General features: G+C 34.8%; 1 protein-coding gene across 6 annotated transcripts in view; it reads right to left on the bottom strand.

Annotated features, from left to right (window-relative positions):
• The window catches only part of ECHDC1 (ethylmalonyl-CoA decarboxylase 1), a 66,654-nt gene that overhangs the window by 9,277 nt on the left and 33,069 nt on the right, over window positions 1-24,308 (bottom strand). For all 6 annotated transcript variants that reach the window (XM_046677596.1, XM_046677593.1, XM_046677591.1 and 3 more), the window contains 2 exons: window positions 11,943-11,995; window positions 10,317-10,397 (listed from right to left, as the gene is read on the bottom strand). In XM_046677596.1, coding sequence (XP_046533552.1) covers window positions 10,317-10,397; window positions 11,943-11,995 — 134 coding nt within the window. The remainder of the gene's footprint in view (window positions 1-10,316; window positions 10,398-11,942; window positions 11,996-24,308) is intronic.

Below are 24,308 nucleotides of genomic sequence, written 5' to 3'. Positions count from 1 at the left end.
TTGATGACAGAAGCCATTAAGATAATTCGACTAACTCTGTCTAGTGTGATTTATCCCTTCTACTGTTGATGGCCATTTAGGGTTGTTTCCAGTTTTTAGCTATTATGAATGGTGCTGCTATGAACATTCTACTGCGTATCTTTAGGTGAATGTTTGAAATGCATACAAACATTCATTGGATTTATACTGTATTAGTTTTCTACTGCTGCTGTGACAATTTACTATAACTATAGTGGCTTGAAACAACACAACTTTATCTTATGGTTTCTTAGGTTAAAAGTCCAACACGAGTCTCACTGGTTTAAAATCAAGATGATGCATTCCTTTCTGGAGGCTCTAAGAAGAGTCCATTTCCTTGCCCTTTCCAGCTTCTAGAGGCTGTCCACAATTCTTGGCTCATGGCCACCTTCCTCCATCTTCAAAGCCTGCAGTGATGGGTTGAGTCTTCACATCTCATCACTCTGACCTTGCTTCCATCATCACTATCGTTTTCTGCCTCTGAACTCTTCAGCTTCCCTCTTTCATTTTAAGGACTCTTGTGATTACACTGGGCCCACCAACCAGGACAATCTTCCTATTTTAAAGTCCACTAATTAGCAACTTTATTTTCATCTGTAATTTAATTCCCCTTTGCCATATAATGGGGACATATTCACAGGTTCCAGGGGTTAGTTATAGGTATTTTTGAAGGGCCATTATTCTGCCTACTGCATATCCCTAGAAGTAGAATTACTGTGCCATAGGGTGTATGACACTCAACTTTAGTAGATACTAGCCATTTTCCAAAATTTTGTACCAATTTACATTCCCATCAGTAGTTTATGAGAGTTCCAGCTGGTCCACCTTGCTAACACTTGATACATTCTATCTTTTTCATTTTCTCTCTTAGTGGGTGCATAGTAGAAAGGCACTGTGACTTCAATTTGCTTTTTCTTGATGACTAATGAAGGTGAGTACTTTTTAACATATTTTAGGTCATTCAAATATCCTCCGTGAAAACTTCGAGTCTTCTGCTCATTTATTTTAATTGGGTTGTCTGTCTTATTGCTTTGAAGGCGTTCTTTATATATTCTAGATGTGTCTTTTATGACATATAAGTATTGAGATAATCTTCTCTCACTCTGGATTGCATTTTCATTCTTTTGGTTGTATCTTTGATAGAAATTATTAATTTTAAAATAATCTAATTTATCAATCTTTTTCTTTATGGTTAGAGATTATTATGCCCCATTTAGGAAATCTTTGACTACTTCAAGATGGCAAAGACATTCTTCCATGTTTTCTTTCAAAAAGCTTTACTGTTTTACTTTTCACTTTTAGATTTGCAATTCATCTGAAGTAATTTTACACACACACATACCCTTACTGGAGAGACCATTATTTCCTCACTGCTCTACAGGGTTACGTTTGTCTTGGATTAAATGGCCATATATTTTGGATTGGTTTCTGGACTCTACTGGTCAGCTTTTCTATCCTTGTGCAAATACCATGCTATTTAAGTTACTATAGTTTTATGATAGGTTTGCTGTCTGGTAGTATAAATCTTCCAACTTAGTTTTTCATGACTACTTTGGTTATTCTTAGTACTCTGCATTTCCATGGGAATTTTAGAGATTGTCAATTCACATACAAACAGAAACCTGCTGGGATTTTTACTGGGATTACACTGACTCCGTAGATTAATTTTTGAGAGAAGCGAATCCTTAAAATATTGAGTCTTGTATTTCACGGAAATGGTCTATTTCACTATTTGTTTAGGTCTTCTTTAATTTTTCTCAGTAATCTTTTTTAGTCTTCTGTGTAGAAGTCTGACATGTCTTTTGTTAGATTTGTTCCTAGGTGTTAGGCATTTTTTTTTTAATGCTACTATAAATGGTATTTTTAAAAAATTTTGTTGTCGATTAGTTTGCTGCTGGCATATAGAAATGCTATTGATTTTTATTGACCTTGCAACCAACAAACTTAGAAAATTAACATATTAATTTCAATAGATTGGCTACATATTCTTTTGGATATTCTATGTACACAATTATGTCATCTGTCAATAATATGGTTTTATTTCTTATAATCCAATCCTTACAACTTCTTTAATCTTGCCTTACTGAACTATCTAGGATCTAGTACAATGATAACCATAAGTGCTGACAGGATTCTCCTTGTGCCTCATGTCAAAGGGAAAGTTTTCATAGTTTTATCATTATGACATATTTGCTGTCGGATTTTTGTAAATGTTCTTTATTAGACTAAGAAAATTCCCTCCTAGTTTGCTAGGAGTTTTTCTCATGAATGAATGTTGCATTTTGTCAAGTACTTTTTCTGAATCTATCAAGATTGTAATTTGATTTTTGTCCCTTTTTTTGTTAATGTGGTATATTACACTGATTGATTTTCTAATGTTAAACCAACCTTGCATTTCTGGAATAAGCCTCTCTTGGTCATGATGTATTATCATTTTTATCATTAGATTAAATTTGTTAATATTTTGTTAAGAATTTTTATATTTATGTTTATAAGAGAGATTTGTCTATAATTTTTTTTCTTATGTCATTTTTAGGTTTTGGAATAAACATGCTTATTAAAAGAGTGAGGAAATATAACTTATTTTTCTATTTAGTGAATGAATTTATGTAAGATTGGTATTATTTCTTTCTTAAATGTTTGGAAAACTTCACTGATAAATCTGTTGCTGTTTTAAGAAGTAAAATTTCAGAGGTTAGTCTGGAGGATAACAGCTGCTGATTGATTCCTAATCTCCCCATCCATCCTCCTCGAAGTTACAAAATTAACAAGGAGCAAAAGAAAACCAGACATGACCTACACCTACAGATTACTCAGAGACAGAGAATACTACATCTTTAAAATGATCTGTAAGTAGAGAAATAAAGACCAGATTAAAAAAAGATTTCATGCTGCTGTTGCAAACTAATGGGCACAGAGTGATAAAGAGGCTTAAGACCTCCAAGCAAAACAGGAGAGGGGCATAGAAGACTTTGAGGAAGCATGGTCAAAGTCACCCCCAGAATGAGAAAGTCTAACACTATGTTCTAAAATACTGAACACAATTCTGGGATTTTGTGGTTCATAGCACTGACTAATAGAAAAAGAGCTTGAAAATTAGTCAGGCTGAAAGTGATAGTTTCGTGTATGCACAGCTTCTGAACTTAGAAGACCCAGATAAGTAGAGAAAGGGTGATTCCTTTGGAGAGATAAAAGAAAAAAAAAATAAGAGGGGAAAAATAAGGATTCTGTAGAAACAAAAGAGATACAAGTCATGCCAACTCCCATTTCCACTGTTATCACCATCACCAATGTCATTCAATAACTAAACTGTTAGAAGATGGCACTCTCAAATTAGGAATCCTAGCCACAAAATATTCAGAAATAGAACATATCCAGCCAATTCTATAAAAATCTATTGTAAGAGTAAAGCAGAAAATGTAAATTAAAACATTTTGGCTGATGAAAAGCACCTCCCTCCCCAAGAAAAACCATGAAACTGAAGGAAAAAACAGTAATGATCACTCCAAACTGAATTCAATATCTTCAAACAGCATATAGGCAGACCTCGGAGATATTGCAGGTTTGATTCCAGACCACGGCAATAAAGTGAACATCTCAATAAAGCGAGTCACACCAATTTTTGGGTTTCCCAGTGCATATAAAAGTGATGTTTACGTTATGCTGTAGTCTATTAAGTATTCAACAGCATTATGTCTAAAGAAACAATGTACATTCCTTGATTAAAAAAACTTTATTGCTAAAAAATGCTAACCATCATCTGAGCCTTCAGCAAGTTGTATGTAATCTTTTTGCTGATGAAGGATCTTGTAAAAATGCAGTATCTGTTTAGCACAATAAAGCAAAATTCAGTAAAATGAGGTATGCCTGTAGTTCTACGAAAAAAGAAAAATCTTGAATCAGAAATTTAAAAACCAGGAATAGAAATCAACCCCTCCTCAAAAATAAGCATTGGGGGTGGGGAGATAAAATGAATGAGAGTTGATTGAACTCAAGAAAGAAATAGAAGAAAAAGACAAGAATAGGTTTGATTGAAAATTTAATAAAAGGCATTGAAAAGCAGGAAAACAACCAAGAGAATGAGAATTGATCAAAAAAAGAAATAGAGAAATAGGCAAAGAAGATGTAATATATGTATAATTGGAGTACCTGAAACACCTAATATTTTCACATAGAAAGGGTCTATTGGACATCTGGGAAAACTGACTCTAAAGGATCAACTTTGAGACAAATCCTAAGTATCACACTTTAAAGAGAGAAAAATCAGGGCCTCCAGGAAAAACAAAAACAAAAAGCCATCAAATAACTTATAAGGGCCAGAGAATTATAACGTCATTGGACTTATCAAAAGCAAAAAAGTACCAGACCCAGATGATTTCACAGGAGAATTTTACCAAATCTTTACATACATAGATTATTTTTGAGATAGGAAACAAAGGAAACATCACAATTTTTTTAATGCAGTAAGTATAGCATTGATACCTGAATTTGATAAATATAACACACACGAAAATAAAATTAGACTAATATTATTTATGTGTATTGTAGTAGGCAGTCTCCATGATGGCCCCTAATGATCACTGCCTCCTTGTACTTACACCCTTGTGTAATCTTCTCCCCTTGAGAATTTACTATGAGGGTCTATATATACCAAATAGACTTGAGTGCTCCTGACATATTAATTCATGATAGGTATTATCAGCTGATGCTTACAATGTTTGGGAGCATAGGGTAGAATAATGCTAGAATGCTGTATGAGCTCATTTCTTTTGAATACTCATATTAAGGATCTCTCTCAAATTCTGAAATATTTTCCAAGGATAATGGAAGAGCAGCAGGGAGAAAATGTCAGTTGAGTGAATTCCAGGCAGTTCTCCAAGGTTAAGAAAGTTAAACAAGCAAAAAAGGGCCAACATATACCTAAGGAAGGAACTGATCTTTTTAGCAGAATGCTATGAAAGCTTTTGGTGTTCTTTTGGAACAAGCAGATATTTTTAGAACACAATTAAAGCAAGTTGTCATAGAAGATAACTGACAAGGTACTGATAAAGTTAGGGGGGAAATCAGAAGAGTAACTTGTAATGATTTATCACTTCCTTGAAACCGTGGCTGGTCATGTAGTTCAGGATGCAATCTTCTCTATTAGCCTCTAAGGTTGAAGACTTTTTGCTTTTGGTGTAAGTTAAAAAGGGCTGAAGAGACTAGGACAGTGCTTTTCTATGGTGAAGGATCAGTTCCTACTTTTTTAAAATTTCTAATTGGTTGTAAAATGTAATAAAATATAATACTAGAAAACCAAAACGAAAAATAAAGATGTAAGTTTCTTGAATGGCAGTGCCTGGCATACATGGGTACTAAACATATGTTTAATGAACAAAGACACCACTTCCAGAAAAGTTGGTTTACAAATGAACATGGCTTCATTGGAAGCTGCTCTGTGAATGTATCTGGTATACTACTGGATATATCTGATGAGGGCAGTACCCTGAGACATCTCATAACCAATAAAACTAAATATTTTATGAGGCTTCAGGACACACGATACTTCCTTCATTTAGAGAACAGCAAAGCAAGGCAAATTGGCAGTATTAAAAGATTAAACAGTCTCTGATTGTTTTTCCTGTGATTTGGCCTTGTGTCCTAAACCCTAACTAGACCCAAACGCAGATGAGGAATAAATATGAAGGGTGATGTGAAAGTCTAATAAATGCACAAAGATGAAACCAGACTCTGTGTTAGAGGGTACACTTTCTACAGAGGACATCTATAAAGTTTTACTTCGCACTGACCTTTATGTACAGGTTTTTTAAGTGTAATAATGCACAGTTGCATGAGCTTAGAATTCTTTAAATACATTAAATTATATTTTTAAATATATACTTTATATTTATATATTTAAATTATATATTTCCTTAGTACACGTATTTCAAGGTAAAGTGAGAAAAGTCTTTAATCCTTTCACACATAGAGCATTTTATATTTAGTCTCACATTGTCCAAAAAGCCAATGACTGCTTCCACCTCACAGAACAAGCTGTAGATCCTAATGCAATCTGCCCTGAGGACAGCAGAGGGCACCGTCATATGAAATGGCCATTTTTAATTATGTCTAAGAATCCTCTGGAGTTAGGAAGCACTAGTCTTCAAAGAGGCTAGAATCTTCATAAACTGTCTTATACATCAAAAACTATTTTAAAATCTCTATTTTTGTGACTACAATGTGATATATTTCAATTGACAAGTTAAAACCTGTCATAAATTATCAAAAAGAATAAAAATTAATATAAAATTTTACTACTTTGCATGAATTAGCTTACTGACTCTTCCCTCACACTATTTCTATTACTACATGATGCCATTTATATGAAGTTCAAAAAGAATATATTGGTTACAGAATAACTAGCTTATAAAACTATAGAGGAAAGTAAAAAGGAAAATATAAAATTCAGGGTAATAGTTTCTGCTAGATGGAAAGGAGGGGGTATGGCTTAGAAAGGGTGTGTAGAGGGCTTCAGGAGTGCTGGCAATGTTCCAATTCTTGATCCGTATCATAGTTACATAGGTTCCCATTTTGTAACAAGTGATTAAACTAAACGTTTGTGTTCTATACACACAAAACCAAAATATTAGAAGGTCTTATCAAAATTGCATCAGTGGTCAAAAGATATATCTTAAAATGCAAAAGATAATGATAAAATAAATAGTACATAAGCAGAAATATTTGCTTCAAAAACAGGGGTTCTAAACCAAGGGTCCATGGATGAGATTTTATATGAAGCTTTCTAAGATAGGGTTCCTAGCTTTGCTACATTCTAAAAAACTGGAAGAACAATGTGGAAATATCATCGAGTTATTAGTATGATCCAGCTTTCTTAGAAGTAATTAAGTTCCAAAACTATTCAAACAATACAGAATTAAACACATCTAATACTAGATGAATTTCTGGTTAGAGAAATCATTATCTTCATTCATAAAGTTAAAAATTCAGATATGCTTAAACCCCAAATTTTTTTTCTGGTAAAAATATAAATAAATAAAAAGGCCTTTCATTCTTATTATGTTTATTTCTTTAAAAGATAATTGCCTGATTAAAACAAAAGCATAATAATAATTTGTGAAGTTATAACATGTAGAAGCAAAATATATGACAACAAGAGCACAGAGGACAGGAGAAGGGAAATAAAAATATATTGTAATGTTTTTATATTTTGTGTGGAGTAGTATATTATTTGAAGGTGGACTATGATAAGTTTAAAATGCATATTATTAACTCTAAACTAACCAGTCAAAAAACTATATATGTATGTATATGTTTGTGTGTGTACATATATATTACTAGAAAATATCTTTTTCTGTGTTTTAGAAATATATATTTTCTACCCATATATTCTAGGCACTGCCATTCAAGAAATTTGTCTTAGTTTTTTGTTTCATTTTCCTAGTACTATATCTGATATATATATATCAAAGAGGTATAGTCAATAGTAAAGGTAAAATGGGGTCATAAAAAAATAATCTAGGATGAGGCAGGAAAAGAGAGTAAGAAAGAACAGATGGGACAAATAGAAAACAATACCAAGATGGTAGAATAAACTCAATTATATCAATAACAACACTGAATATAAATGGTATAAAATTCCAATTAAAAGTCAGAGATTGTTAGACTGGATAAAAAGGCAAGACTCAAATATATATTTTGTACTAACTAGAATTGCCTTTGAAAAATACAACACAGGTTAAAATGAAAGGACAGAAAAAGATATACCACAATAATGTTAATCATAAGAAAGCTGGCATGATTGTATTTATCTCAGACAAAATAGATTCTTGACTGGATCCTGGACCAGAAAAAGGACATTAGTAGGATAATTTTAAAAATTTGAGGAGCCAGCACAGTGGCACAGTGGTTAAGTTCGCATGTTTTGCTTCAGCAGCCTGGGGTTCACCAGTTCAAATCCCAAGTGCGGACCTACGCACTGCTTGGCAAGCCATGCTGTGGCAGGCGTCCCACATAAAGTAGAGGAAGATGGGCACGGATGTGAGCTCAGGGTCAGTCTTCCTCAGCAAAAAGAGGAGGATTGGCAGCAGATGTTAGGTCAGGGCTAATCGTCCTCAAAAAAAAAATTAAACAATAAAACTTTGAATGAGGTCTGTAGACTATTTGAAAGTACTGTATTGATATTAATTTTTATAACTATACTGTGGTTATACATGATATTAACATTTGGGAAACTGAGTGAAAGGTATATTGGAGTTATCTGTATGATTTTTGCAAGTTTTTCATAAGTATGTAATTATTTCAAAATGAAAAGTGAAAAATGTTTTAAAAATTAAAAATTTCCGCTCTTCAAAAGACCCTAATAAAAAAAGGCAGAGAGAATACATTGACAGTACTTACATTTGACCAAGAACAACTATATATTTGGTGACATAAAAGGACTTCTATCCAGAATATATAATAATATATAGAATGCAAAGAAAGGCATACTACTGAGGAATTAAATAAGCAAACCACTGATATATGGAATAAGACAAATTAATCTCAAAAACAAACTGTGATATATCTATACAATGAAACACTTCTCAACATTAAAAAGGAATGAAGTAGTGATACATGGTACAACACTGATGAATCTCAAGCTGGAAATAAGAGAGTACATACTATATGAATCTATGTATATAAAACTAAACCAAAGCACAAACCTTATTTAGAATGAGAAAGTGGTCAGTGTTTGCCTTGGACTAGGGTGGGAAGAGACTGGGAAAGGGTACATGTAACATATGGGGGTGATGAAAACCTTCTACATCTTGATTGTGGAGGTGGTTACACAAGCATAGAATGTAAATTATACCTCAATGAGACTGATTTCAAAATTGTTAAAATGGAGGTTAGAAGAGATAAGTCTATGATTAATATACATCTTTTAGCATCCTTAATTATAGGTCTTCCTTTTCTTTTTGATGAGTGTTTTTTACATCATCATGACTATTTTCATACCATTTTGGTACAGTGGACAGATTACGAGTGTTAGCTTACATAATTTGAAAATCTGAACTATGAAAATTTGAGCCTACAGCACTACATGCCAGAGTGGAATGGCTTTCTCTTCAGTGTCTGAAAAGGAGAGTCAAAACTTTAAACACTGATAGTCTCCTCTTAGTGTATGCTCCAACATTTTCCTTTGCCAGGATCAAGTGTATAATGAATAGGAAAAAGGAGTGAGGCCACGGTTAGCCTTAGGGCTGAAAAACATTCCCAGTGAAACAAGAATTAATGAGTTTAAAGCCTGAACATTACCATACTGGCATTTCTGTAAAAGTAGTATAAGGTAATCCTAAGACTCTAATCAATATCATGTGTACACTCATGTGTACTTTAGGTTAAGAATTATGCTAAAACCTATATATTCATTAACTCGTTTAAATCTATCTACAACACTTAAGGGAGATTATTTCCATTTTATAGACAAAGAAATTGAGACTTAGACGAAACAGTTACTTGCTTAAAGTCAAATAGATAAAAGCAGCAAACTGGGAAAGAACCTAATTCTGACTCCAGTGCTTGGGCTCTTCTCCATTTTACCTCCAAGTATGCTATCTACTCTGCCTTTCGCATTATAAAGAGGCTCAAGTGTGCAAGTCTGTACAAAGAACACTGTATTGGTTCTCCTAGCTAAGCAAGTAGGTCCTAGGAATGGTACTGAGAAAGCACCTTCAAACATACATAAACTGTCAGATTCCACAAAATGTCCTTCCTATACAGTACAGCTGTCCAACAGTAAAAAGAATTCTAGGGATTGAAGGGCTATTGGTCCCACATAACTTTCTCTAATTTTATTCCCTAATCAGCCCAAAGCCTCCACAAAGTTACTACATATCCGAGTAGAGTGAAGATATGAAATGGATCTCAGAAAACCTCTTTTTATTGGTAAGAGGACGACTACAGTAGTCTTTCTCCATTCTCTTTTTCTTTTCTTTCTCAGTTTTTTACTTTTCTTTATATATTTCTTTTGAATCTTAAAGTTTCATACGTTTCCTTGGCTTCCCTCTCCAGGGATTTTGCTAATATGGATTTGATTTATTCAAACTCATTTGGTTTTGTGAAACTTTTGAAATGTACAGTAATAAAGTAATGGTAGAATTATTATACTAGACTGAAATTATCTACTTTAATGACTGACAAAAATATTTGCTAATTGATTATCCTACTTAATACATAAAATATTGATATTAAGGCAAAAAAAATTTGAGCATATATTAATTAAATACATGCAAGGAGTAATACAATTTTCATCCTACCTGAAATCACATGCCGTAGTAACTTCTGCTCCTCCACCCATTGCCCGACCTTGAACCAGTGCAACACTTACTAAAGGAAGTCTGTATATTGAAAGAAAGAGAAAAAACGAATGTGAGTATTTTTAATTTCAATATTAACTTACTCTTATTTTAAAAACTTAAGATGCAGTGGAAACAAAATTATTGAGCAGTATTTATAATAACAAACAAATCTTTAAGGACAATGGAACCTTTAGCCTGTGCCTCAAGAGGAGAAAAACAGTTTAATAATGAAGATATAATAATTCATAATAAATGCCATGTAATTTACCAAAATATCTCCCTGACTCATTATATATTTTTAAATAGTATCCATACTGTAACTTTCTCTCAAATAAATGGAGTTTCTGTATAATTTACAGCTCCTGGAACTTCTCAGTAGCTGGTAATTGGGAATAATTCAATGTGATATCATCTTAGTCCATTTTTATTGAGATGCGGATATGGATGGGAAAATTAAGGCTGTATCCAAAGGGAGGAAATGTGGTTCAGAAGACTGAGCTCCAAAACTGTGTTATTATGAAGGTTCCTATCAAAAATCTTTTCATTACTCACTAAAAATGATCCACAGACTAATCCTACATAAAGGAATGGTTCTGCGGTAAAAATCAATCTCTTCCCCTTTCCTGTCTGCAAGGACCCACTTTGCAGGAGTGTGTGAATATTCAAAGATAAATCAAAAATGTTTTGAAAGTAAAGAATTTTCAGTAGGTTCCAACAAAAATGCAAAGCTGCAGAAATAAAGTAATTGAAAATTTCTTAACACACACTGCTTCCAAATAAAAAGAATTATTAAAAAAAAAACTTTTTTATGTTTACCTAAGAAAAAGTCAAATGTAGTAGGGAGAAGATGGTGACAAGAACTAAAACAATGAAAAAGCATTTTAGAATAGTAATGTTATGATTCCATTATTCTTTTTAGAGTCTCAGATACACAGAACATAAAACTACAGTAATGTCCAATTAATTAGTATGCTAAATAAATATAAATTTCCTTAGTTTTTGTAATTTTTAAATTGTCAACATTCAGAATATGGAAGTAGAAAGTTCATCAGCCCAACCAAGTCATAGTGTGTAACCCCAAATGCATAGTGATAGGCCAAGAAGAATTTTCTCCCTTTTCTTAAAACTTTCACCTAAGTGCAAAGAACCCATCTTCCTCAGAAAGATGTGAAAACCTCTCCAATCCAGAGTTGTTGATCTTTCCTCTGGACACAGACCACTTCACTATACATTCTAAGAATTTTGAATATTAGGTGATCTTTACATGTCATCTCTTGATCAGTGTCTTTATTCTGCTCCAATAGCAGTATTTAACTTTCCCATGTCTATCCCTAAATATAGGTAGCACTATAAGCTTTTAAGGAAAAAGGCCATGTCTTAAATTCTTTTTCTATACTTGTATAGACTTCTAGACACTAACATCTAATTAAATGACTATCCTTGATGGCACAAATAAATTTCCACATTAGAATAAATATAATTTGAAAATCAGCTATTATCTTTTTAACTGGTACAAAAAATAGAATAATGAAGAGCTATTTTTGGTATTTTAGAAATCAGATTTTAAAAAGAAAGATACATTACCTCATAAGTCTTGTTAAGGTGTTTTGCATGAACATACTTATGGCCACTCCATCCTTTAAATAAGAATATGCATAAACACAAAGATATAATGCAAATGTATTACATAAGAAATTTTAAAAAGATATTTCCAGGATTTAGAAAGTAATGAAACCAAAAATACACCTAATTTTTTTAGTAATGTTTTCATTTAAAACTCTCTGATAGCGTCCAAAATGCAAATGACGCAGTATTTGATTTTGTTGAGCTCCTGGGCTCCTTGAGCTCAGCTACGCACGAGGTATTAGCAAAGACTTAGGTGTGAGAGTTAGATCATATACCCTTACAACAGTGTGGAGTTCTACTCAGGGTAATTTGCTGGGAAGGGCACAAGATACACCCACCTATTATCCCAGACTGTAATCCCCTGAGAATATAAACATCTAAAAAACAAATTTATTAAAAGTAGTCTAAACTCATTGCCTCTTCTTTTTTCTTCACACGTTTTCTTCAACCTAGTGTAATCTGTTCTTCGCCCTTCTCTCAAAAGACTCCCCTTCAAAGGTTTCTAAAACCCTCCCATTATTCAAATTAAATGGCTTTTCTCCATCCTCCTCTTCCTCTCTCTCCATAACATGTGCTACCTTGCTTTGACCAGTTTCTTCATTTTAACATTCTGTTTGTTTCTAGCAACATCCTCCACTCCTGATTCTCTTCCTAGTTCTCTGACTGTTCTTTTCCAGTTTTCTTCTTTCTCTCTTCTTATTCAGCTAATGCTCTAAATGCAGGTATTCTCAAAAGTCCAATCCATGATTCTCTTTCTTATCTCTATCAATTTCATTCTTGGAAGTCTCGTTCATTATTATCCTTGCTTCCACTACTGTTTTCATGTAGAGTTCCAAAACCTATGAGAAATTTCCACTTTCTGCCAACACTTCAAACTCAGCATGGCAAAACTAACTGGGAGTGAAACAGGTGAGTTTGAATCCCAGTGTTATCACTTACCAATAACATGAAATTGAGCAAGTCATAACTATGAACCTCAGTTCCTCATCCACAAGGAATGAGGAATAAAAAAATACCTGTTTTATTTGATTTACAGGATGGTTGGAAAGATGAAAATGAATCTAGACACTGTGAAAAATCACATAAATGTAAGCAAGTTCTGAGTTAGTGGAAAAAGGTCTTCTGGTCAACAAGGCTCAGAAATTGGTATTTCTTTGATTTCACAATTCTCCTACACTCGATTAGTTACCAAGTACATTCCCCCAATTCTTCCTTTGAAATTTTTCCAATATAAATCCCTTCTTTTTCTATTTTCACTACCATTCCTCTAGTTCACACTTTGTCACTCATGCTTAGATTATTACAACAGCCTTGCTTCCTAACTCTCTGTATTTAATTTCTTTTTCCTCTTTAATATATCTTGCATCCTGCTGTCTGATAAACCTTCCTATAGGATGATGATTTTTATCACCAATAAAATAAAGTCTAAATTCCTTGGGAAGGCCTGATCCCACTTGATCCCAAACTATTTTATCAACTCTATTGACTACCATAACCCTCATCCAAGCATCCTAACTTCAGCCACATTAATTTGTCATTCCTCCAACATGTTACACTTATTGTTCCTGTGTCTTTGCTCACATCATTCCCACTATCTGGAATAACCCGTCCTTGTCTCCACCTATTTCAAGAAATGCCAAGATCAAATAATATTTTTCCATCTGGATTTTCTATATCCCATAGTAATAGTTTTCTCCTTTGTGTTTCCATGGTGTTTTTATTTTTGTAACTTATCAACAGTACTTATAGATTGTCTTGCATGCATTGTGTTTGGATTCATTATTAGACACATTATTTATACAGGATAGGGTCTAGGGAACCTCATAAGTGGAATGTGGTCTCAGTTCTTAGTCCCCAAAAATCTTATGAGAGATACAGAAATGCAACATGTATGAAGGTATTGCATAGTAAGCATTTTAAGAAATGCCTGAACAAACTGGGAATAGCACCAAATAAGAAACAATTCATTTCAATTGGGTTGGAGTAGTTGGGAAGGGTTTATAGAAGAGAAGGGGAGAGGGCATTTGCTAGGCCTAGACCATAAGTTTCTTGAGGTTGATGGTACATCCTCTTTATCCTCAGAAGCTAGTACAATGTTCTGCATATAGTATGTGCTGGTTGAAGTTAACTGAATCAGATGAATTTCAGATGGAGAACTACATTGATTTATAAAATAAATGCAGTCAGTGAAAGGTAAAAACCAACATGGTACAAATTTCCTAATCAAAAAAGCCTTATCAGGGGCAAGCCTGGTGGCACAGTGGTTAAGTTTGCACGCTCCATTTCAGTGGCCCATGGTTCACAGGATCAGATCCTGGGCATGGACCTACACAGAGCTCATCAAGCCATGCTGTGGTGGCATCCCACATAGAAGAACAGGAAGGACTGAGAACTAGAATATACAACTATATACTGGGGCTTTTGGGAGGAAAAAAAAAAAGAGGAAGATTGGCAACAGATGTTAGTTCAGGGCCAATCTTCCTCACCAGAAAAGCCTTTATCAGGAAGGTCAGTCTATATTACAAAGTGATGAGAAAATTAATACAAGCACAAAGAGCTAAAAGTCTTTAAAAGTAGACTGATTTATAGTCTATTTAAAACCTGGCCAATAGAACTGGTTAAATTATCTCAATAAAGTCATTTTAATAGGTCTATTTTCTATTACTAGATTTAGAGTACTTGAAATTCTGATGGAAATATCTAAAATTGGTAGTAATGATGGTGATGCAGGTATTAGCCTGTGTTCTCTTACAATTTCCAATGAAGGGATAAAAGTCACACTAAAAGAGGTTTAAAAGCAGCCTAGAATAATGGTTAACAGCACAGACTCTAGAGGCTAACTGCCTAGTTTTGAATCTGGGCTCTATCCATTGACTAGCCCATTTGACTTTGGGCAAGATACTTCCCTCTCTATGCCTCAGGATCTTCACATGTAAAATGGTGCTAATAATAGTACCTACCTCAGTAGGGGAGTTAGTAATGATTAAATAACTTATGACAGGTAAAGAGCTTAGAAGAGGGCCTGGGCATACAGGAGAACAAAAATGTTATCTAACTTGTTATTGTTAACATCAGTGACAGCACTGGCAATCACATAACAAGTATGTCTTGGCCTTAAGTGTACCATAAAGTAGAGATCACATTGTGCTAGCCAACATGACCTAAGGAGAAGAAAGATTTAATTTATTACATTTGTCCCCCAAAGCCAGTGAGCCAACAATGGTTATACTCTCAGGCCTCTTACTGGGCTGAAGGAAGAAAATAAGTCAATTAGATAAACTCCTACCTGTGATAGAATGAGTTGAGGGAAAGGGACCAATGAAAAGCTGGACCTGCTCTGACAGCTAAAAGCTGGAAGCTAGGAAGTACTTAAAAAAAAAAAAGGTTTTGAGAGCTGTTGCAGATGGTGATATTTTTGTCCGATCTGGATGATACTCTGACACCCAACCCTACTCCTCCAGCTCTTCCCAGTATAACAAAGATGAGAAGCACAATATTCAGCCTAAGTGCCAAAAGAACTATTAACAACATATTTCCTCTAAGCCTCATGTATCCTGAGTGGAAAAATGCCCAGCTTGTAAAATATCTTATCCTAGAACATAAGTGAGCTCTCTGTTTCCCTAAGTGCTTGTTGTATGGATTTATTACTTTGCTCAAATTACATGGAAGGGTTTAGAGAAAATTAAAATAGCTTATTTATAAATTATTGACTAAAATGGAACTGTACAAGAGTAGTAGCAAAAGCAAAGAAGTGAGACAAGAACTTTGAGGTCACTGTAGAAATTTAAGCAACACAGAAAACAGGGTCAAGAGATTGGCAGAAAAGTAACAAGGAAGGTCAGGAGGCAAAGGAGGATGTTATCTTCAAGCTATCAGATAAAGAGTATAAGGGTTTCTAAATGTCAGACTTTTTCTTGAGGCGTTATGCCTATTCATTGTAGAGTAAGCAGGTTTTTATTTCTATGTCTTGAAGCTTATTCTTAGATTTTGAGTCTGAAAAAAGACTTTTTGCAGTCTACAGAACATCTGTGGCATCAAATCCAAATCTTATAACTGGGTTAATACTTACATTAGATTTTTTCCTATTTTGTTCTTTTTTCTGTCCCATAACCTTGCAGGGCTAATGCTTGTGTTATGCTAATCCATCTCCCTGCCTGACCTTCACAACCAAGGACTGCCTAATAGGGAGCTCTTTTACTGCTCATTAAACAAAGAATACCAAAATGAAACCAACTTCTTGAGAGACCAGGTAGATTAAAAAAAAAAAGTGGAATGATAAATATAATCAAATATTGATGGTTGTTGACGCCCTTATGAGTACATGAGGGTTTCATTGTATTAGCCACTCTACTTTTGTTTATATTTGGTAATTTTCATTAATAAAATATCTTAAAATTTTGAAAAAATACAAGGGCAAAAACATCAACATAAATATCTTTTTTAAACAAAATCAATTTAATAATCTCTTTCAAGTATCTTATTATAATTAGCAGGGAATGTAATCCAATTACTAAAATAATTATCTATTCTAGTTATCTCATCATCCTCAGAAAAGCAAATTCACCAAATAAGCAGACACTAGTGAGGCATCTGCAACCACAAAGAGTAACTATATTAGATAAGAAAAGCCTCATTGAGAGAAAGGCTCTTTATAACTTGAAGTCACGTTAAGGGTCTCACAGTATCTCAGCTGTGATGGGCAGATGCATTCACACCTGCAGCTGCAACTCAAACAGGTATGAAGCTCAGAAGACTTGAGCCCACTTGTTAAATCTCAGTTTTACACATACAGTAGTCCCCCCTCATCTGTGGTTTTGTTTTCCGTGGAACCATAGTTCAAAAATATTAAATGGAAAATTCCAGAAATAAACAATTATGGAAGTTTTTAAATCACCCCCTGTTCTGAGTAGCAGGATAAAAATCTCGAACAATTGTGATCCGTCTGCTCAGAACATGAATCATTCTTTTGGCCAGTGTATTCATGCTGTATATGCTACCTGCCCATTAGTCACTTAGTAACCATCTTGGTTATCAGTATATTGTTACAGTATATATACTGTTATAACTGTTATAATCATTCTATTTTATTATTAGTTACTGTTGTTAACCACATACTGTGCCTAGTTTATAAATTAAACTTTATCAAAGATATGTATGTTTAGGAAAAAACAGAGTATATATAGGGTTCCATATTCAGTACTATTCAGGTATCCCCTGGGAGTCTTAGAACATCTCCCCAGTGAATAAGAGGGGACTACTGTATTTAACAGTTATTTCTCAGGCATATAAAAATATAGACAGTATGAGAAATGGTAATAGTTATCAGGAACTTTATAGTTTTTGTTAATTTTAAAATCAACATGTGACAAAGTACTTTATACATATTACTATGTTTCTTAATATTATCCACAAAGAGAATTTTACTCAAATTGCTTATTTCAATGCTATAAATTTTTTATACTAGGACTAGGGAAATTTCATAAATGTAGAACAAAGGATCCATCTACCTAGGAAAATGCTTTAAGTAAAATAAGTTATTTTAAGTACCAATCTGGGTTCTAAGCATACACATTGCAGAGCTGAATCATAATTCCAGATTTTCTTTTGTTGAGGAAGATTAGCCCTGAGCTAACATCTGCTGCCAATCCTCCTCTTTTTGCTGAGGAAGACTGGCCTTGAGCTAACATCGTGCCCATCTTCCTCTACTTTATATGTGGGATGCCTGCCACAGCATGGCTTGACAAGTGTTGCATATGTCTCCACCCAGGATCCAAACTGCCAAACCCCGGGCCACCAAGGCAGTGCCCCGCTTCAGTGTACCCGGGCACCTTCAGTTCCCCGGGCACCATGCCACCGGGCTGGCCCCATAATTCCAGATTTTCTTGATGAGACTGGCAGAAGTGTACAACTGTAAGTGATGGGCACCTGCAATGCTATTTAAGCACTGGGGCCACATGATCCTAGTTCTCAGCTGTTGATCAAAAGTCAATCTTATTTTACCGCAGGCATTCAAAAGAGATTACACAGACAACGTCTATACTAAAAAGAATAAACTTCATTAAGTGATCCCTTATCTGAAGTCTGAATAAAAACTACATATGCATTCCTACATGACTTACATCAGACTCGCAATATATACATGAAACAATTAGCATGTTTCCACTTTCAGCTTCTACATATATAGGAAAAAAAAATCCTGCATGATGTAAAAAGACAGAAACAACTTTCCAACAAGAGGAAAACAAAATAACCTTGGACCTTTTTAGGGATGTTTTCCTACCTGACTTATATCAGACCCACAATAATCTACTATATCATTCTATCTTTACAGTGACTTTTGTGAGCAAAATGAGGTGCCTAGTAACCCAATCATTCGAGAGATAAAAAATTATAATCAAGCGACTTGCAGGTCACATAATTGTTAGTAAAGCTTGGGCAGGAATCCATAGATATTCCAACACCCATCTTAACACTCTAACCATTCAGATGCATTACAAACTTAAGTCTAGCAGTGCCACAAATTATGGATGATTTCATGAATAATAATATCTATTAATATCAAGATCTTTGAAATAAAAATAACAGCTACCTTTTTCAGACACCAAGCTAGTAGGCACTTTATATACATTATTTTGAATCCTCACAATAGCTCTGTGAAATATATAATTCTCACTTATAGATTAGAAAAATAAGACACAGAAAAATTAACTAATTTGTCCAATCACTTAGCCAGAAAGAAGTGAAACCAGCATTCAAATCTAAGTCTATCCAAATTACCAAAAGAGAGCTCTTTTGGAGTGACATCAGAATCATGGCAGAGTGAGTTTTCCCAGCAATCTATCCCCTCCAACATACAAAGAAAAGGACATTCATACTCCAAGAGTGGACATCCAAACGCAACATAAAAAACGTCAGAGAGACCCACGCAGCCATATGATGGAGGGCGGAGAGGCTAGAGCCCTCCTTGGGGGAAGTGGAACAGGGTAAGACAAACTTCACTATCCCCCTAAAGACTGCCATCTGGGACCACGGGAAGCCTCCAAGAGGGAAGGAACAGGGGAGGGGCTGTTCATTCACAGGAACGTGAAGGATCTCGGCTGAAGGCAGAGAGCTCAGAATATGTGGCTCTTTACCTCTACCCGGTGGCGATAGGTGGTAACTGTTACCAAATAACACTAGGATGCAAAAAAACAGAGCCACTCCCTCTAGCAATATCAAACATTATATTAGATCTCCAGGTCAGAGAGAAAATGACAAGTACCCGAAATCAGTAATCTAAATGACAAAGAATTCAAAATAGCTATCATCAAAAAACTCAATGAGGTAAAAGAGAATGTAGAGAAACAATTCAATGAGTTCAGGTGCTACTTCATGAAACAGACTGAAACTATAAAGAAGAATCAATCAGAAATATTAGAGATGAAAGACACAACGGAAGAAATAAAACAAAATATGGATTCCCTGAATGCTCGAGCAGACACCACAGAGGAGCATATCAGCATAATTGAAGATAGACATGTTGAAATCCTCCAGATAGAGGAGGAGAGACAATTAATAAGACTAAAAAGAAATGAAGAAAGTCTTTCAGAAATATCTGACTCAATTAGGAAATGCAACATAAGAATTATAGGTATTCAAGAAGGAAAAGAGGGGATGCAGTAGAAACCGTGTTCAAAGAAATAATAGCAGAGAACTTCCCAAACCTAGGGAAGATGGAACTCCATGTGAAAGGGGCTGCCAGATATCCTAAACATGTCAATGTAAAAAGACCTACCACGAGGCATATAGTAGTGAAACTCGCAAAAGTGAATGACAAAGAAAGAATACCAAGGGCAGCAAGGCAAAAGAAAATAACCTACAAAGGAACCTCTTTCAGGCTTTCAGTGGATTTCTCTGCAGAAACCTCACAGGCTAGGAGAGACTGGAATGACATATCCAAATCTTTGAAGGACAAATACTTTCAGCCAAGAATACCCTACCCAGTGAAAATATCCTTCACATATGATGGAGAAATAAAAACTTTCCCAAACATAAGCTAAGAGAGTTCATAGCCACGAGACCGCCCCCCGCCCCCACAAGAAATCCTCAAGAAGGCTCTCATATCTGTAACTCTGTGTTACAAAGCACAGAGTAAAGAGATAAATAGGTAGACAGAATCAGAGCAGGACAGCAAATACTCAAGTATATCATTAAAGACAAAGGGAAAGAAAACACCAAAAACAAAGATAATCATCATGTTAACCACAAACTCACAACACAAGATGGAATAAGATGTGAAAAAAACAGCTTAGAAGGGAAAGAGGAAAGGGACTGAATCGGTTTAGTCTAAGAAAATAGGCCATCAAAAAAGGGACTATCTTAGCCACGAGATTTTGAATACAAACCTCAGGGTAACCACTAAATGAAAAAGCAGAGCAGAGACACAAACAATAAATGAGAAAACAAACAAACACAACATAAAAAACTACATAACTTGATTGGTAGACCAAAATACAGAGGACGAGAAACAAAGGAAATCCAGGAGAACCAGAAAATGAGTGATAAAGCCTTCACATATCGATAATCACCCTAAACTTTAATGGATTGAATTTTTCAATAAAAAGACACACAGTGGCGATATGGATTAAAGAACAAGACCCAACAATATGCTGCCTCCAGAAAACATATTTCAGCTGCAATGAGAAACACAGGCTCAGAGTGAAGGGACAGAAGATGATACTCCAAGCTAATGGCAAACAAAAGAAAGCAGGTATTGCAATCGTTATATCAGACAAAGTAGACTTCAAGATAAGACAGGTAAAGAGAGACAAAGAGGGGCAGTATATAATGATCAAAGGGACATTCCATCAAGAAGAAATAACACATAAATATCTATGCACCCAACACAGAAGCACCTAAGTATATAAAGCAACTGTCAACAAGCCTAAAAGAAGACGTTAATAATAACACTATAATAGCAGGGGAACTCAACACTCCATTCACATCAATGGATAGATCATCCAGACAGAAAATCAACAAGGAAACAGTGGAATTAAATGAAAAGCTAGACCAGTTGGACTTAGAAATATATACAACATTCCATCCAAAACAGCAGAATACACATTCTTCTCAAGTGTGCATGGAACATTCTCAAGGATAGACCATACGTTGGGAAACAAGGCAAGCCTCAACAAATTTAAGAAGATTGAAATAACAACAGGCATCTTTTCCAATCACAATGCTATAAAGCTAGAAATTAATTACAAGAGAAAAGCTGAGAAAGGGACAAAGACGTGGAGACTAAACAACATGCTATTGAACAAGCAATGGATCACTGAAGAAATTAAAGGAGAAATCAAAAAATATCTGGAGACAAATGAAAATGAAAACATACCATACCAACTCATCTCGGATGCAGCAAAAGCGGTAGTAAGAGGGGAATTCATCACAATACAGGCTCAACTTCACAAACAAGAAAAATCCCAAATAAGCAATCTCAAACTACACCTAACTGAATTAGAAAAAGAAGAACAAACAAAGCCCAAAGTTAGCAGAAGGCAAGAAATAATAATAATCAGCCCAGAAATAAATGCCACTGAAACAAAACGGCAGAAGAAAGGATCAATTAAACAAAGAGCTGGTTCTTTGAGAAGATAAACAAAATTGACAAACCTCTAGCCAGACTTAAAAAGAAAAAAAGAAAGAAAGCTCAGATTAGTAAAATTAGAAATGAAAGAGGAGAAATAGCAAGGAAAACTACAGAAATACCATGGATTATAAGAGAACACTATGAAAAACTATATGCCAATAAAATGGACAATCTATAGGAAATGGATAAATTCTTAGACTCTTACAACCTCCCAAAGCTGAATCAAGAAGAAATAGAGAATCTGAATAGACCAATCACAAGTACAGAGATTGAAACAGTAATCAAAAGTATCCCAAAGAATAAAAGCTGAGGACCACACAGCTTCCCTGGGGAATTCTACCAAACTTTCAGAGAGGATTTAATACCTATCCTTCTCAAGCTACTCCAAAAAATTAGGGAAGATGGCATGCTTCCTAACACATTCTATGAGGACATCACTCTGATACGAAAGCCTGACAAGGACAAGACGAAAAAGGAAAACTACAGGCCAATATTGTTGATGAACATAGATGCAAAAACCCTCAACAAAATATTGGCACCCCCAATTCAGCAATACATCAAAAAGATCATCCATCTTGATCAAGTGGGATTTATACCAGGGACACGGGGATGGTTCAACATCCACAAATCAATCAACGTGATACACCACATTAATAAAATGAGGAATAAAAACCACATGATCATCTCAATTGTTGCAGAGAAAGCATTTGACAAGATCCAACAGCCATTTATAATAAAAACTCTTAACAAAATGGGGATATAAGGAAATTATCTCAACATACTAAAGGCCATATATGACAAACCCACAGCCAACATCATAGTCAATGGGGAAAAACTGAAAGCCATCTTTCTGAGAACAGGAACAAGACAAGGATGCCCACTGTCACTACTCTTATTCAACAAAGTACTGGAGGTTTTGGCCAGAGCAATTAGGCAAGAGAAAGGAATAAAGGGAATCCAAATAGGGAGTGAAGAAGTGAAACTCTCACTGTTTGCAGACGACATGATCTTATATGTAGAAAACCTAAAGAATCCATTGGAAAACTATTAGAAATAATTAACAATTACAGTAAAGTAAAAATCAACTTACAAAAATCAGTTGTATTGCTGTACTCTAACAACGAACTTACAGAAAGAGAACTCAAGAATACAACTCCACTTACAATCGTAACTAAAAGAACAGAGTAGCTAGGAATAAATTTAACCAAGGAGGTGATGGCTTTATACAATGAAAACTGTAAGACATTATTGAAAGAGATAATGACATAAAGAGATGGAAAGAGATTCCATGCACATGGATTGGAAGAGTAAACATAGTTAAAATGCCCATACTACCCAAAGCAATGTACAGATTCAATGTCATCCTGATCAGAATCCCAATGACATTCTTCACAGAAATAGAGCAAAGACCCTAAATTGCTAAAGCAATCCTGAGAAAAAAGAACAAAGCTGGAGGCATCACAATCCCTGACTTCAAAACGTACTACAAAGCCACAGTGATCAAAACAGCATGGTATTGGTACAAAAACAGACACACAGAGCAATGGAACAGAACTTAAAGCCCAGAAATAAAACCACACATATACAGACAGCTAATCTTTGACAAAGGTGCCAAGACCATACAATGGAGAAAAAAATAGTCTCTTCAATAAATGGTGTTGGGAAATCTGGACAGCCACATGCGAAAGAATGAAAGTAGACGATTGTCTCATGCCATACACAAAAATAAACTCAAAATGGATCCAAGACTTGAAGATAAGTCCTGAAACCATAAAATTCCTGGAAGATAGTATAGGCAGTACACTCTTTCACAACAAACTTAAAAGGATCTTTTTGAACACCATGTCCTCTTAGACAAGGGAAACAAAAGAAAAAATAAACAAGTGGGACTTCATCAGACTAAAGAGATTCTGCAAGCCAAAAGAAACCAGGATCAAAACCAAAAGACAACCCACCAATTGGGAGAAAATTTTTGCAAATCATATATCCAAGAAGGGGTTAATCTCCTTAATATATAAGCAACTCACACAACTGAACAACAAAAAAACAAACAGCCCGATCAAAAAATGGGCAGAAGATAGGAACAGACATTTTTCCAAAGATATAGATGGCTAATAAACATACGAAAAGATGTTCAACATCACTAACCATCAGGGAAACGCAAATCAAAACTACATTAAGATACCACCTTACACCTGTTAAAATGGCTATAATCACTAAGACTAAAAATAACAAATGTTGGAGAGGGTGTGGAGAAAAGGGAACCCTCATACACTGCTAGTGGGAATGCAAACTGGTGCAGCCACTATGGAAAACAGTAGAGAGATTCCTCAAAAAACTAAAAATAGAACTACCATATGACTCAGCTATACCACTACTGGGTATCTACCCAAACAACTTGAAATCAACAATCTAAAGTAACATATGCACCTCTGTGTTCACTGCAGCACTATCCACAATAGCCAAGACATGGAAACAATCCAAGTGCCCATCAACCAATGATTGGATAAGGAAGATGTGGTTATATATATATATATATATATATATATATACATACACACACACACACACAAGGGAATACTACTCAGCCATAAAAAAGACAAAATCATCCCATTTGCAACAACATGGATTGACCTGGAGGGTATTATGCTAAGTAAAATAAGCCAGACTGAGAAAGACAAACACCAGATGATTTC

This window comes from Equus quagga, chromosome 11 (assembly GCF_021613505.1).
Source record: "Equus quagga isolate Etosha38 chromosome 11, UCLA_HA_Equagga_1.0, whole genome shotgun sequence".
Classification (NCBI taxonomy): Eukaryota; Metazoa; Chordata; class Mammalia; order Perissodactyla; family Equidae; genus Equus; species Equus quagga.
Note: the sequence above shows the minus strand (reverse complement) of the source record. Positions and strands in the feature narration are given on the sequence as shown.